The sequence below is a fragment of the Fukomys damarensis genome, unplaced genomic scaffold (genome assembly GCF_012274545.1).
Source record: "Fukomys damarensis isolate Sample0158 unplaced genomic scaffold, DMR_v1.0_HiC HiC_scaffold_10, whole genome shotgun sequence".
Taxonomy (NCBI): domain Eukaryota; kingdom Metazoa; phylum Chordata; class Mammalia; order Rodentia; family Bathyergidae; genus Fukomys; species Fukomys damarensis.
This window is the reverse complement of record NW_022900922.1, coordinates 14,117,089-14,133,065: the sequence shown is the minus strand read 5'-3', so window position 1 is coordinate 14,133,065 and position 15,977 is coordinate 14,117,089. Positions and strand designations below refer to the sequence as shown.

Sequence of the window (15,977 nt, the reverse complement as noted above, 5' to 3'; positions counted from 1 at the left end):
GCCGGCGCACGAGGGGTCCCCGCTGTGCCCAGCCCTGCGGTCAGAGGAGGGCCGGGCGGGAGGCGCCACAGCGTCCCGGAGGGCAGAAAGGGTGACCCTAGGCGCCTGTGCGGGGAGGCCGGCGTGATGGTGAAATCACTGCGGTTCAGATAGCACATAGCCTTAAGTGCAAAGGTTACATTTAACGTCGCAGACTTCGGATTTCATTTGAACCAGGCATTAGGGGTGACGATGGTGAGAGCTGTGGCCAAGGAGGGTGGTCTGAGGAATGTCAGATCCTAGGGATCCAGCCCACCCATTGCACCGAACGGTCCCCGGAAGCCAGGGTGCAGGTCCCTTATTTGAAACTTGGGTTGAAGATGGATCTCCGTCCCAAATCCCCTGCCTCCAGCTGAGGGTGCGCTCGTGCTGGCCGTTCTTCCCGCCCTCTTCTTCATAAGCTCAGGTGCACACAATTGAAAGACTCCTGCTCTTCCAAGACAGCTCTTGAGCCCGTGTTCAAACCCACACACCTTCTGCGTCTTCCTCTTCCCACCACAGTTACTGTGTCATTTTCACCTCTCTGCACCACACTTACTGTGTAATTTTCATTTTTTCCGTAGTCATGTTGCAGTACCATGGCTGTAGAAACTAATCACAGAAGAACCAGCTAGTAATTGATAATTTATTTTCCATGAATTCTCAGCTCTTCCCTTGGTTTGGAGTTACTGTTGTGTTCTCATTTGTTTCGTTTCAGTCGGTTATTAACGCTCTCCCAAACTCTGCCGCTGTTCACGTCTTCTTCAGGTGTTCACCAACAGGTACCTACAGTATCTTCTCATAGAGGTCACTCTTTGTTGCGTGTGTCCTCAGCGCCCCTGCCGCTCAGCATTGTCCCAACGTTCACTGGCTGTAAGAGAGAAGGAATTAATGCCTCCCAGAATCATTAATCTTCCACCCATGATTGGGGAAAGTTAGTGGCTCAGCTTCTGTTTTCCTCACCCCTCAGGATAACTGAGCCATGAGCCAGCCCCTAAGCTGTCTCCTAGGGTTCTCCAATTAAAGAAATAAAAAAGGCCTAACCCAAGTGTTTCCTAAGTATGTGTTGCAGGTAGCATACAACTTCCTTTAGTATACTCCTTTGAACAGGAATTGTTACATTGCTCATTTTATCTCTTTCAAAATATAGTGTAAGTGTATTTTTTTTCTTGGAATAAGAGTAATACCTGCCCAGTGTAAGAATTCTAACTAAAAAATTAAGACTATCATCAGGGAGAAAGATAATTACATGAACTCGAGCCTATAGAAATAAGCATTGTAACCTCTTGTTCTCTCTTGACCTTTTCTTCTGTAAACACATTTTGCCTTTTAAAAAAACGTAATGGAATAGTACTATATACTTTTGTGGTTAGTTAACCTGCTTTTTTTTTCCAGGTATTATTTTCATATATTGTGGTCAATTTTCATGCTAATCAGTGTAAGTTAACAACAGTACTCCTTCTAATGGCTGAATTGTGTATTTATATGGTGCCATAAGTCAGCATTCCTTATTGACTGAAACTTAGGTTGTTTTCAGTGTTTCACTGTGATAAAGAATACTAGCATTAAAAAAAAAAAAGAAGCCGGGATTTAGCTCAGTGGTTCTGCTACCTGCCTCACAAGCACAAGGTCCCAAGTTCGATCCCCAGTACAAAAAAAAAAAAAAAAAAAAGAAAGAAAGAAAAAAATGCTGCCACGAACATCCAATTTCACACTTCTTTGTACTTTAATCAGATTGTTCACTGAGGATAAATTTGCAGTCACAGAAACTGCTGATGCCATGGTGGGCACACTGAAATTGCCCTTCAGGAAAGGGCTATGTTGTCCATTTTCCAGTCAGCAGGTGCCCTTATTTTAATGTGAAGTTTGTAGGGAAGGTTTATTAAGAATAAGGAATCATATTTCTTTTTTTTTGTTTTGGTACTGGGGATTGAACTCGGGTCCTTGCGCTTGCAAGGCAGGCCATCGAACTGCTGAGCTAAATCCCCGGCCCGGAATCATATTTTATTTCAAGGAAACTAAAAGGCACCTTGATGACTGTGAAGATGGCAATAGAAATAACAGGATTGTGGTACTTCCAGGTGCCTGTTGCAGATCTGCTAGAACATTCCGTGCCTTGGTTGTGAGAACTTACTGGAGCCAGTTTGTGCTCCTTCACATTGTTGCTCAGTGTTCTTGTGTTGGGCAGCAGCACCTGGTACTTGTAAGCACTGGTGAGCTCATCTGCGCAGTCACAGGCCAGCTGTGAAGGGAGGAAGGGCTAGAGGTGGAGGGGACAGGGTAGAGGTTCATAGGCTCTGACTTGAGACAGGTCAAGGCGAGCAGGAGGAATGCTTAGGGCCCCTTGAGAAGGTGATGTTGGAGGGGTTCTAGAGGAGTGAAGGGAAGCTTAGGCAGAAGAAGGAGAAGGTAATGGAGAAGGTAATGTGATTTTGAAGGGCTTGGGATCCTGCACAAAGGATGTTCAGGGACCCTGTAGAAGGGCTTTGTGGAAGGGATTGGTGGGAAGTTGAGATGCTCAGGGCCTATGGCTTAGTTGATGTTGGCATGATCGAGGGCAGATGGAAGGTTGGGGCCTTGGAGATGGTGATATGGGGAGCAGTTGGTGGTGCGTGGATCGGATGCTTGGGGACCCTGGAGAAGATGATGTTGGGGGGGTTGTCCACCTGATGGATTGCTCTTTTGAAGAAGTCAGAAGTGACCATGTCGAGGGTGTTCGTGGGATTTGGGGGAAACATTTTTAGGGGTTAGCAGGTGTAGTGAAGAGATTTTCCCAGCAGTGAGTGCATGTCTTTCGAAGACATGTCTTTCGAAAGACTCTTGTCTTTCGAAGATTGGAACCTTGGTCTTCAATGGTAGTGTCTGGCTGTAGCATGAACAGTGTAGTTTCCAAGGTGGAGAAGGAAGAGGGTAAACTTAGGAGAAGCTGAAGCCCAACTTGGGTGCAAACTGTCTTTGACAGTGTTATCAGAGAATCTCGCAGTGAGTTCTAGGATTGTGTACATGACAAAAGTAAGTGTTTCACAACCCAAACTTCAAGATACCATTCATGTTTTATTATGCTTATTTCTACTGCCATGAAAAATGCTTTCCTCCTGATGGGAGTAAAATTACAGTGAAATTAGCACCCATAAAATCTATGTGTAGCCCGTTGCTCTTCCCACTGTGGTTGCCCCCTAGGGTCTGTGTGGTGTGTGCCCAATGGGGGCTACTTTCTAATGACCCTTCTTGTCTCTTTTCTCTCTCAGGGGTTGGAAAAACCACCTTGATCCGGAAAGCCAGTGAGCTTCTACAGTCCTCTGGGGTGCCTGTGGATGGATTTTACACAGAAGAAGTCAGGCAGGGAGGGAGGAGGACAGGATTTGATGTGGTTACCTTATCCGGTGCCCGGGGACCACTGTCCAGAGTCGGGTACTGATGTTTCTCTTCTGTGATGTTTTCATTCTGGGCTATCCTGTCCATATTTTGAGAGCATTTCTAGTCTTAATTACCTGGAGCTAACTTCTCCAGAACCTTCGGCAGGGTCCTGGAATGTTCTGCCTTCCCTCCAGGCTGAGAGTTTTCTTCCTGGCTCGGGTTGAACCAGTGTCATTGTATGTCTTGAGGAATATTGGAGCCTTCATAGCTTTCCTAGAGGAAGAACAGAGACTGTTGTGTGAAAAACAAGGTTACAAAGGCCTTTATACATATTCCTGTCTTTGCAATTGTTAGCCTCTTGTCTAGAGCTACTTTTCAGAGAGTTGGTGCCTAGTTTTTGGAGCTGCCGGGCCAAGGTATGGGGAAAAGGATGCCCCTTGAAGGCACTGGGAACTTCTAAGTGTAGTACTCTTCTCCAAGGAAAGGCTGAGTCAGGGCAGCCTCCTATGTGGCAATCATTGAGGATGATTTAGTGGGCACACCCAGCAGGAGAACTCAGTAGGTTTTCCCCAGAACACCCTGTCTTTTCTTTCAGGTCTGAGCCCCAGCCCGGGAAGCGTGACTACCGAGTCGGGCAGTATGTGGTTGATCTGACTTCTTTTGAGCAGTTGGCACTTCCTGTCCTGAAGAATGTGAGTATAAGCTTCTGCCCAGTGAGCCCCTCTTCACTTGTGTATTGTGGAATTCATAGACCATGGGACAGAATAGCCTTTGCTTCTACAAGGAGTCTAGATTTGCCTTTTTACAGTTTAAAGTCTTTAAAGCAGTTGAGCCTGAATAAAGATATGCTCTGTAGTTTGCTGTCACTCTGGGCCATTGGCAGAGTCTTTGTCACACACATTCAGCATAGGTAATTGTTCTTAGAGAGCTTAACTGGCAATGTCCCCAAAGAGAGGGCCTTCCTGCGTCCTCCCATGTGTTTTGTTCAAGCCTTTTTATACACTTACTCTATTGGGGAGACCTGCATCTGTGTTCATATGGGGTGTGATTGGTAGCTTAGGGTCAGGAACAGAAGAGATGTTCTTTCTATCTCAGGACCTCGGCCATGTGGGGGGCAGACATTGAATGAGTACATGGACACTGGGGTTAGTGCTGTGAGGAAAGCTAGGGTGTTGAGAGAGAGCAGCAGGAGGGACTAGCTTTGTATCGGGGAACCAGGAGAGGGCTCAGCGGAGGTGACATCTAACCTGAGAGGTAGAGAGAGAGTGAGAGAGAGAGAGAGAGTGAGTGTGTGTGTGTGTGTGTGTGTGTGTGTGTGTGCGTGTTGGGGTGATGGGGGCATGGACAGGGGAGGCGGCAGAGGGAGCATTCTAGATGGCAGGACAGACATCCTGATGGCAGGACAGACATCCTGAGACTGCAGCCTCCAGGCCAGTGCAGCTGATGATAGAGAAGGCAGGCCCTGTGGACCGGGATAACAGTGTGACTTCCTGCTTGGACTGACTTCTGGGAAATTAAAATGGTACAGGCTCATCTCAAGAACCAATTATAAACCTTCCAATGCTTTTCACCTCCCTGAGAGAGAAGTCCCGGTCAGAGGTCAGCTGGCTTCATGTGTGTGTGTGTGTGTGTGTGTGGCGCCTTAGTGACCACCTGGGGCCTGCTCAAGAGTTTAGATACAGCCTCAGTTTCAGAGAGCTGGTGGGGTCCATGGTCTCTGCTGCTCCCCTGCCTCCTTTTCCCTCCTCCTTCCTTTTGCATTCCTTCCTCAAGGGACTGTGATGGCTGCTGTATTGCATGGGAGCAGTCAGAGAATGTGGTATATTTCTACTTACTTTCCCATCACATATATAACCTCTCTATCTAAATGTTCAAACTGCAAGTGAACAGCTTCTAATGAAATTCAAGTGAAGAGCCTGGCTTTGGGCATTAGATCAATAGAAAGAATTGATTTTTCCTTACTGTGCTCAGAGGAGGATGCGCACAGGCTTGCTGACTAGCTGCAGGATTGCACAAGAGCTCCTGTGCGAATGGATCGAGCCCTTGCATCCCTTTTTAATGAAAAAATAAAAGCAGACTTCTCCTAGGTTTTGTACTCTGATTACCAAATCTAGACAATCACATTCCAGGTGGGAAAAGTCCCTGGCAGAAGGTCTTGGATTTCTTTTCTAGAGCAAAAGTATTTCTCCCATGTCCCTTATTTTAGTGTGATGAAGGAGGAAGGAATGAATTAGTTTTGCTTTTATTCTAAGAAGTTAAATTACTTAGACATCAAAAACGGGAGAATAAAGAGACAGTTTTTTTATGGAACCCTGATTTAGGCAGGCGAAACCCTTCCCCCAGTGGCATGACATTTTAGTGCATTGTGCTGTGTGGGTACCTGTGAAAACACACATTCTAACAATGTCACGAAATACTCTATTATATAGAGTTAAGAAATTTCTCTCTCTGAGGGAAAGATACTGTGAGTCTTTTTCTGCTTTCTGAGACTGGGGTTTCGAAGTATTCCAGGCTGGCTTCAAACTCAAGGTGATCCTCCTGCCTCAAGCTACCAAGTGACGGGATTACAGGTGTGTGCCACGCCTGCCTACCTCCCTCTTTTAAAATGCCATGAAAAACATAAGAGAGACAATTTTCTGGTTGGGCCAGCATGACTTGCTTTTTATCCGCGGGGAAGTAAGACTGGCTGGGGCTGGAAGCAGCTTGAGGTCGGGGGGAGTGAGAGGAGACCCAGGTGCCTACTTACCTGCAGGTACTTTGGTCGTATTCTGTAGGAGGAAGCAGATAGAACCAGGTCATGCCAGGCACAGAGGGAAATAAGGAAGTAAGAGTGGGTTGGTAAGCACCTAGACTCAGTAAGTTTTAGAAATGCCTGGTAGTCTTGGCTGTTGATTGCTCCATCCATGGGTGACATTTTGTCATATTTGACAACACTCATTTTACCAAGCACTAAAGTTCTCTATGCTCATGGTAGAAAATTTGTAAAACGCAATGACAAAGGAAAATATGAATAAAGAAATATGAATATGAAAAGAAATATGAATAGCTCATAAGCTGATCACAGAGCTAGCCACTGTTAGCATATTTTGTTTCTGACCCCACCCCCTTTAACTTACTCAGTCATTTAGAATTGAGAAAAATGGAATAAGTAACTTTTGTTTTGTTTTTTGAGACAGAGTCTCTCTTTGTAGTTCAGGCTGGCTCTGAACTTGTGGCAATCCTCCTGCCTCAGCCTCCCAAGTGCTGGGAACACAGGCATTTGCCTCCATGCCTGGCATGGAATAAGTAATTTTATAGGCTTAGTTTGTTTTTTTCTCGGTATGGTTGAATAACATGGAAATGGTCTCATAACTCGATAATTCTCAGAACTGCTATTTAATGATTGCATATGTCGTGCTGGGGTTTCCATGTTTGATTTGAGTGCTGTTACCACGGTGCTGCCTAATAGGTTACTATCCCTGTCAGGACCAACCTTGCCACCATGTACTGTCTGTGCAGCAGTCTGCAGCCGCAGTGGTGCTGCTGATGTGGGGGCGAGAGCCTGGCAGGCTGCGTGGGCTGCGGAGGCTCCTGGCCAGTGTGTCACTTTGTGCCCGCCGCCATTCAGGGTCACCTATAACTTGCTGTGCTTTTGCCAGTGCTGAACTGATTTTAAATTAAAACCATACACTGCTTTGTTTTGCATTTTTAAGTTACTAGTAAGTTAGGTATTTTTCAATTGTTTATTGGGAAAGTTTACTTTAATCAAAGTAGTGGGTCCATCCCTCTTTCCATTTTTTTTTTCCTTTTGGCTTAAAGAGGTCTTTTGATGGCAAATAAACTTTTTATATTCATTGATTCTATTTTTCATTTACTGCTTTACTTTGGTCATTTCCTTCTTCCCTCCCTGCTTCCCGCTCTGCTTCCCTTTCCTTCTCACATAGATAGAAATTTGGACTCTATTCCAAGTTGATATAAAAATTTACATGTGTCTTCTTCTGCATGCTTTTTAAAAATCACATTGTTGCTTCGTCTGGATTTATTTTGAATGACATATACAGTGAGATTCTTAATTGGTTTTCTTCCAGATTAGCCAATTTACCAAAATCATTTTTTAAATAACCCACTTCTAATTGATTATGTTTCATGAGTTATATTTTTAAAAGTGTGTGTGTGTGTTTGTATGTTTTAGGGATATCTGTTCCCTTCCATTGATCTGTTTGATCCTTGCATCAGCACCATATTTGTTCTTTAAAAAATGGCCTTACTGTCATTACTCACTCTTCCAAATTGTACTATGCTGGTGATAACAGCGGCGGCAACAGTTCTCCATTACTGAGTGCAAACTATGTGTCAGGTGCAGACCTAGTCAGTCCTCAGAACATTTCCACCATGTTCCTCTTCTACAGATGGGAAAATGAGGCACGGAGGAGGAAGGACCTTCCTAGGGACACAGAGCTTGCAGTTGGTAGAGCTGGTGTGAATTGTAGAATCAAGACTTCATTGTTCATGAAAAAATTATATAATATTAATAGGAGCTATACAAAACTAGCTGTTTTGCTATAAAAGTTCCTTAATTTTTCAGAGCATCTTCATTGTCTTTAGCCAAAACAATACTTTTTCTCCTTCCATTCCTTTGAAAGTTTTTTCTGGTGTGGTTATTCATTGCCTCTTCTAATTTCTGGTGCTGATGTAATGAGAGTTGGGTTTTAATTCTCAAATGGTCAGGGCTGGTAGGATAGCAATGGCCTTTTCCACAACAGTCTTTGCATAGCTACACTGAATGCTCTCCTAAAAATTGGTGCAGTGTAGGATTTAGCATGCTACTGGTTTTCTGTATATCTCTTACTCACACAAAAGGAAAACAATGTATTGTGGTATTTAAAGGAAGAAAGGACTCTCCTTATAGCCCTATTTCCAGTGCCATTTTTACAAAGATCTCTAGGAGGAATAGTAAGTTACAATCAGAACATCCATTTGAAACCAACATAGTTTGAACCTTGTACTTCCCTGTTTTGATCCAAGTAAGACTTTATTTAAAGTATATTTGCTTTTGAAGCAGGGTCTGCCTTTGATTCTGAAATAGATGCTTATTGTATCTCCCAAGTTTGTTCAACTCCTCTCCCAGGCAAGGTGATACCTTAATGCTTGACCTGGAAGTGTCACTTTGTGCTTCAGGTCTCTGGGCTTTAGGAGGACTCAACCATCAAGTTTCCGTTGGATCCACCCTGGAAGGATTGGTGGGAGTGTCCTACAATTTCCTTCACTCTTGTTAGCGATTGTGGCATTTGCTCTTGTTCCTCTGTGTCTGTTTCTCTGCTCTTGATCACACATATACTGCAAGGTCAGCCCGACACGCAGAGGCTTTCTGGTGTAAACAGAGACCTTGGCTTCACCATCCTCAGTGAGAACATCCCTGCAGGGAAGCCAGAGAGGAGCAGGAGCTGGAAGCTGGCCCAAGCAGCCGCTATAGCTCACTTGCTGCATTTGCTGTGGGTCTGGTGACTCTCACTGGCTGCCTTCCTGGTGTCACCTGGCAGGGTGAGGCTCTACTGTCCCGCTGCTGCCTTTGGTGTGATTCTGTGGATCAGATGCCCTCAGTTACAACACCCACTTGCGGTTCTTCATGCAACCACCTGTCAAGGTTGCCAGCTCCTTAGGCAGGACTGGAGTTGCATCTGTGCAGACTGTGGCATTTACTCTTTCCCCACACACTGGGCCTCCTCTCAGGTACTTTCTGTCCTCTCTCACCTCCTGTGGCTTCTGTCTGAAGCCCCATTCTTCTTTAGAAGAACATTCCCACGGAATAAATTGGTTGTTTTCTGGGATCTAAATCTTAGAAAGTATTTATATGTATAAGTTTCTTTTTCTTTTGTACTGATTATTGTTTGAAACTTAATTTGGATCTAATTTTGCTCTTCAAGAAAATTACAAGAATAAGAATACTACAAGAACACCTGTGTGTGTACTCATTATCTACTTACCTATTTTTAACATTTTGACTCTTTGCCTTATATAAGCTTTCTCACTGTATGTGTACGAGGGTGTGTATGCATTGTATATGTGTTGTATAAGTATATGACTATATATAGATTTCAGGGAGAGTTGTCCATTTGGGACTACATTGTAAGCATAGGGATACTTTACTCCTAAATGTTCAATACGTTTTTCTTTAAAATATGGATATACTCAAGTAATGGATGCACACTTGACGGTTGAATACTGTGGAGCTTCAGGGCTGTGAATCTCCTCATCTCCCACCCCCACATAATAAAAAACCACAGATAACTTTTAGTTCCCCCAAAATTTGACTTCTTTTTGCCTGCTGTTGATCAGAAGCTTTACCAAATACAAGCGTTCATATTTTATACTTTGCAAAATGTGCAGGGCCCCCAAGAGTTCGGTTTTTACTGTAAAACGCAGATTCCTGGAGGTGAACAGCCGAGATGAGGAGCATCACAGGGTTGTGGAGTTGAAACTCCACACGGAGGAGGCCACCCGGTCACGGCCGTGGTGCAGTGGACACTGGTTACTTTTGCAAGGTTATAATGCTGTGTCTGTGTCTCTCAACTACAGACAGTGCCCGTGTCCTGTACGGGCTGTGTCTGTGTGACTGTTCAGACTAACTTAACTCTTTATAATAGATTTATGTATGTGGTAGTTTATAGTAGGTAATAGAAGAGACTATTACCTATATATTTGATGCATTCATGACATACTGACCTTTTCCTTAATTTTTCAGTATTTCTAGGGTGTATGGTTCTTCTTTTTTCAAATTGTCACAAATCTCTAAAAAGAAAAAAATGTATGAGTATGACCAGATTGCAGTTTAAACCCATGTTCAAGGGTCAGCTGTACTTGGCAACTCAATAAACATCACACTGTGAAGATGCCTTACCTTTACAGTCCGGTAATATCACCTGGCTTAACAATGTTCTTAGTAACCTTCCTTTTCTTCCAGTTCAAGAGCCGGTCTAACTTGAGTCAGAGAGACATCTTGTTAGTCTCCTGTAACCTAGGAAAATTCCACAGTCCCTTTTGCTTTTACATCAGTGACTTTTTGAAGAACATGGTTCTGCTTTATAGAACTTTCCTCTTCTGGAGTTTTTCAGATATTTCCTCATGACTAGATATAGTTGGAAACCTGTTGATAGGATGATACAGTTTCTCCTAGCTCACCTTGAGGCAGATGGCCTTAGTGATACTGGTTTGATTCTCTAATCAGGGAGTTGCCCAGTTCCCACTATATACTACGTATTGAGCTGTTAAGACCATGGACAGCCTCCTTCTCGATTTTCCAATTGTATCTAAACTTCATTAAATCATCTTAACATAAAAATAATTTTCTCTCAAGGCCCTGACTGGCAAGCAGATTTAACTACTGTCTGAAATACTCTATCCACCAAGGTAGCAGTAACTAGAAAACATGGAATTACTGTGTTTTAAAAGGCTAAACTTTGAAAGCCGCGGTGGTTAGCTGTTTCCTAATCTAAGCTGCATGTCTGTCTGTATCCAGCCACCTTGTCAGTTAGAAACAGGTCATCAGCACTTTACTGTAGCAAAACTATCTGCTCTCTCCTTGGATGATGCGGAGATAAAGAGCAGGATATCAGGCATTTGAGATAACAAACTTTTATCAAAAGTTCAAATCGTGATACCAGTATTTGTTTGCATGATGAGACTTTGAAAGCAGTCAGCTGTTGTATGTGCTGCCTGGTGGTAGAAAGGAGCAGAAATCCAGGCCTGTCTGGATGCCTGCCCGGCCCAGCCCTCCTGCCATCATGTCCAGAGGTGACTGCTAGTGGAGGCCACTGTCCCTGTGCTGCACCCAGGCCTTTCTTTGTGCCTGCACAATGGCACTGGTGATACCAAGGGCTCTCAGACTGACAGTGTGTCTTCTCTTGTGAGAAAGCTTGTGTCTGTGGCTCCCTGGGAACTCTCCTTCCTCTGGGAGAGGGGAGCAACTTCTTCCTGACAAGAGGGATTTCTTAGACAGTGGTCTCCCTGTGTTGCCCAAGAAAGGTGTGCAGGTGCAGTGGTCGGTGTTTCAGAGGCAGGTGACGTTGGTTTGACTCTAGCTTGTCCCGGTGTCCCATCAGGGTTAACTGTACCCTGGTGCTGACACTTGCTGCCACAGTGGGGGCACACAATGCAGCACTGCTTGGTTCTGTCTCTTGTTGAGGGAGGCAGTGAGCAGCAGCACCCAGAAGGGGCTCCCTGTCACACTTCATTCTGTGTTTGCCAGGGAGCTGGGGGCCAGGGTGGGCCCTTCAGTCTGTCACGGAGTCCCACAGGCCCATGTGTCCAGGCTGGTCCCAGGGCTGGGGTCGGGGCAGGTTTTGTCTCAGTCTCTCCCAGCCCACATGCCACCAAACTCAGAGGGAGGAGAACGTGGAGGCCCAGAATAAACGAATATCTGAATGTCTGAATGAAGCCCTGTGTTCGCTGCTGCCTTCCGAGGTGAGGGCGGTGAGCCGGCCAGTTGTTGTTGTAGCCACTGCTTCTGCTTGCCCAGCACATGCAGGGTGAGAGGACAGACTGTGGTCCCTTCCATGACTTTTAGGACTTGCTGTCGCAGAGGAGTGAGCTCAGAAGCCAGGCTGTGTGCCTGATATTAAAAGCGATTAACCTTAATCCACCGGGAATGTTTATTGTGCAGATAAGTCACATAAGGCAAAGGCTACTTTCGTCAGCTGGTTCTCAGTTCAGTATTTGGGGTAAATGAAATTTCTTGTTTTATGTTTACATTTCCTTTGTATTCTTTAAGTACATCTCATGATTAAACAAAGGACTAAAAAAGTAATCTCAATCTTCCCAGGCCTCTGGACTGACTGGTACAGAGGCGTTCTGCTGCTCAGTGTACATTTACTGTTTTTGGAAAACAAACCAGCTGAGTGCAGCCAGAGCCCAGCCCTGGTGCTGTGGGCCATGTCATGTGCACTCAGAACCTAGAATAACATCCACAGGGTGGAGGTTCACTGATTTGATTCTGTTTTGTCTAGAGTGCCTTGACTTTGTAGAGAAATAAAGCACTTATGGTTGCCATAGTTCCTTTTAAAGCTTATATGCTACTTAGGAAAACCAAGGAAACTGGGTGTGATCACGCATGCCTGTAATCCCAGCACACAGGAGGCTGTGGCAGGAGGATTGCCAAGTTTTTGAGGCCAGGGCCTCATCCTGTCTCAAAGGACTACATCCTGTCTCCAAAAAACCAAAAAGAAAAACCAAGTATTTCCTGCTTCTAGGCAGCTAAGCACCTGATGTCTGAGTATGAAGCTCTTACATTTTCTTTACAAATCACAAACTTGAAAGAAATTGCTACCATTACTAGACTACAGAGATCCCTAATTCTGTACAGAATGAGAATTTTCCGTCAGTTTAGATTTTACGATGAGTATTTCCAGGTGGTAGGAGACATTGTGTACATGTGTGTCCAGGCGTCCTGGTGCTGAACGTAGTGATGGGGTTGACTGTCCTAGGTACAGGTGGCCGTGAACAGATGGCAGTGACCCCCTGAGATCATACACTTTTACTGTTAGAGCCTGATTTTTAGTGGTAGTTGCATGACTCTGCTGCATGGTGCTGGAGCACAGACAGTACAGGTGACCGCGGGTTGCTGTGGAGGGAGGCGCTGTGTGGTGCTGACTCTGCCTTCTGCGCCCACTGCACACATCAGTGGGGTCGAGACTCGGTGTAGCACATGTTACATGTGCTTGTGCAGCGTGGGGAGTAAGGTACAGCATTAGTGATAGTAGTATTCAGCCTACCCACCTGTCCCCATTCCTGTGCAGAGAGTTTATTGCTGTTAAACTAACAGGTAAATTTGCCTACTTAGCTATTAAACTCAGGTTTCTTGTGTTGTTTTATTTTAATATTATAATAAAAATATCTGAAAAATACAGGAAGTTTTGTTACTTATATACATTAGCTGTATTATTACAGCGAATCCCTGAAATTTGCAGGAATTATGTTGCTAGAGCACCTGCGAATTGTAAAAAACTGCAAAGTTCAAATTTAGTTAGAAAATGCCTATAAAATGCCTATTTTATACTTTTAACTCTATGCTACAGTTATATTATTTAATATAATAAAATACTGTATTGATAAAGCCTTAGAAGGTATAGGGCATTGTGGCCGCATCTTAGTGACCCTAAGGCTTTCAGAAGAGCAAAGCCGAAAGCACTCCTAGCTGCATGCAGTACAGCACCTGTTATGATACGGAAGACGGGTGCATCTGGGAGGTGAGTTACAGGGCACAGCCAATCAGCAGCAAGGAGAACTGAGTAACATCTCAGATTGGCTACTTGCAACCCTCCTGCCTGAGGTGGGATACTTGAGGTGGAGGGGTATTTGCAGCTTCCATGAAATTGCAGGGGTTTCCGTGAGCAGTTAGTTATTAGTTAGCTTCTAAAGAAAAATCTACCAGTGACAGGCCGCGGACTCTGAACTGTGACTTCATGGGGGTATACTGTATTTTATGTGTGGCCCAAGACAGTCCTTCTGCCCTTAGTGTGGGCCAGGCAAGCCAAAATGTTGGGCACACTTACTGAACAAAGGTGGATCTAGGGCCACATGCTTTATATCTGCACGTGTGTATTTACATGTGTGGCCACGTGCATTGGAATACTACATGTATTCACCTAAGTAAATACATATGTCCTTGAAGGCAAACATTTTTGTATCAGTTTTCTTTGGCCCAATGGCTTTCAAAACTGTGAACTTGTGCCAGAGTAGAGGGTTTTGGATAGTGGCCCCTGAGGTGACATCCACAGCTCCTTGTCTCTGGAGACAGTGAAGAGCTCCGTAGGCCCCATGGTGAGGATCAGGTCAGTTGGAAAGGCTTTCTCCAGAAGGACAGACCTTCCTGTGGCACTGGCTGCTTTTACTACCACAGACAGTCGGCCGGTGGCTGTTCTACTTCTTCCAAATTTGGCACATATTTTTGAAAACAGAACTTGGTGTAAGTAGTGCTGGGCTTAGCAGCTGTCCCTCCCCGAGGAGGCAGTGTGGAATCCTCAGCCTTCCCCTTCTCTGGTCTGAGGCCCTAATCCGTTCTGCGGGGAAGGCAGAGGTAGGGACTCCCAAGTCCCATAAGAGGGGACCGGGTATTCTAGGTGCACCGATAGGTGAAATGAAGCGCGTCAGGAACGCTGCAGCTTGGCTGTGGCTACTGTCGACCACTTGGGACAGTTGTGGCCACCTCCCTCATTCTTTCTGCTATGAAACGGATGGGAAAGCACTTGCTGTGACCGTGCCGCTAAGCAGGAACACAGAGGAGGACCGCTTCCTTAGCGTCCGGGAGGGCTGCTTCATGCTCCCCTGCTGTCACAGCTGGCGAGGACCCTGCTGTCTTGGGCAGTCCCGGCAGACATCTCCCTCCTCCCAGCCATCTGTCTTCCTGAGCACCCTGTGACCCTCCTTGGCTTAGCTTCTCCCGGCTGAGGGACAAAGGACCCCTCCACCCCTGGGCGCCATTCGAGGTCTTGCAGGTCTGGCCCCTTCGCCTTGTGTGTCACTGGCTGCCGTGTGCGCCCTGCGCAGCAGCTAGCTGACCTATACCGCTGTTGTGGAAGGGCCCCAGCCCTTAAAGGGGACCTTTAAGTCAGCTCTGCCGACGCTTTCCTAATAATGCTGTATGCAAAGACGTGAAATACACTTGCGGCTCAGCATCACTGACATGCTTATTACATGTTGGACTGTGCTCTTTCTCTGGAAGGACACTGAGTCTACTTTCTCTAGGAAGAATGTGTGTTGTAGTTACCTATTGCCAGGTAACAAATCACCCCAGCAGACACTCATTACACGCAATGTCTGCAGATCAGGAGTCAGTTTAGCTGGCCTGGGTGTTCTGGCTCAGGGCCCTCTGGTGGTCACTGTCCTGTCCCTCTGAGGCAGGACGGTGAGGATTTGCTTCTGGGCTCACCCGTGTAGGTGCTGCAGTTCAGATTCGCTCCAGCTGCTGGTGCTGAGCGCCTCAGTCCATCTCTCCCACCTAGACTTGCTGTTAGTGCCTCATTTCAGGGCAGCTGTCTCTCTAGAGCAAATAACCCCGGGAAAGGGAGAACAGGACTGAGGCAGCATCTTGTCTACCTGCTGTCAGTGACACAGCATCACTCCTGCCGTGTTGTGGTGGCCGCACAGTCCGGCCCTGGTATGTGCGGGTGAGCAACCTGGGAACTGTGAGGCCCGGGAAGGCTGGGGCCACATCTGCTCTGACTGGGATTTTCAGAGACGTGGTGGACATGAAATGGACAAAGTCATTAGAAAGCAAAGTTGAGATCTGGGGGGCACAATTGTACTCACTGGTTTTACTTTTATTTATTATTCTTTACTTCTCTGGGATGGAACTCAGGGCCTTTGCACAGAGCTACATCCCCTCCCGTATCTATGTCTCTCTCTCTCTCTCTCTCTCTATATAGGGATTTTCAGAGACGTGGTGGACATGAAATGGACAAAGTCATTAGAAAGCAAAGTTGAGATCTGGGGGGCACAATTGTACTCACTGGTTTTACTTTTATTTATTATTCTTTACTTCTCTGGGATGGAACTCAGGGCCTTTGCACAGAGCTACATCCCCTCCCGTATCTATGTCTCTCTCTCTCTCTCTCTCTCTATATATATAT

At 45.6% G+C, this 15,977-nt stretch overlaps 1 protein-coding gene across 9 annotated transcripts in view; it reads left to right on the top strand.

Moving 5' to 3' along the window:
* Window positions 1-15,977, top strand: part of Ntpcr (nucleoside-triphosphatase, cancer-related) — a 45,039-nt gene that overhangs the window by 861 nt on the left and 28,201 nt on the right. For all 9 annotated transcript variants that reach the window (XM_019207177.2, XM_019207174.2, XM_019207178.2 and 6 more), the window contains exons 2-3: window positions 3,267-3,429; window positions 3,971-4,067. In XM_019207177.2, the coding sequence (XP_019062722.2) occupies window positions 3,267-3,429; window positions 3,971-4,067 (260 nt within the window). The remainder of the gene's footprint in view (window positions 1-3,266; window positions 3,430-3,970; window positions 4,068-15,977) is intronic.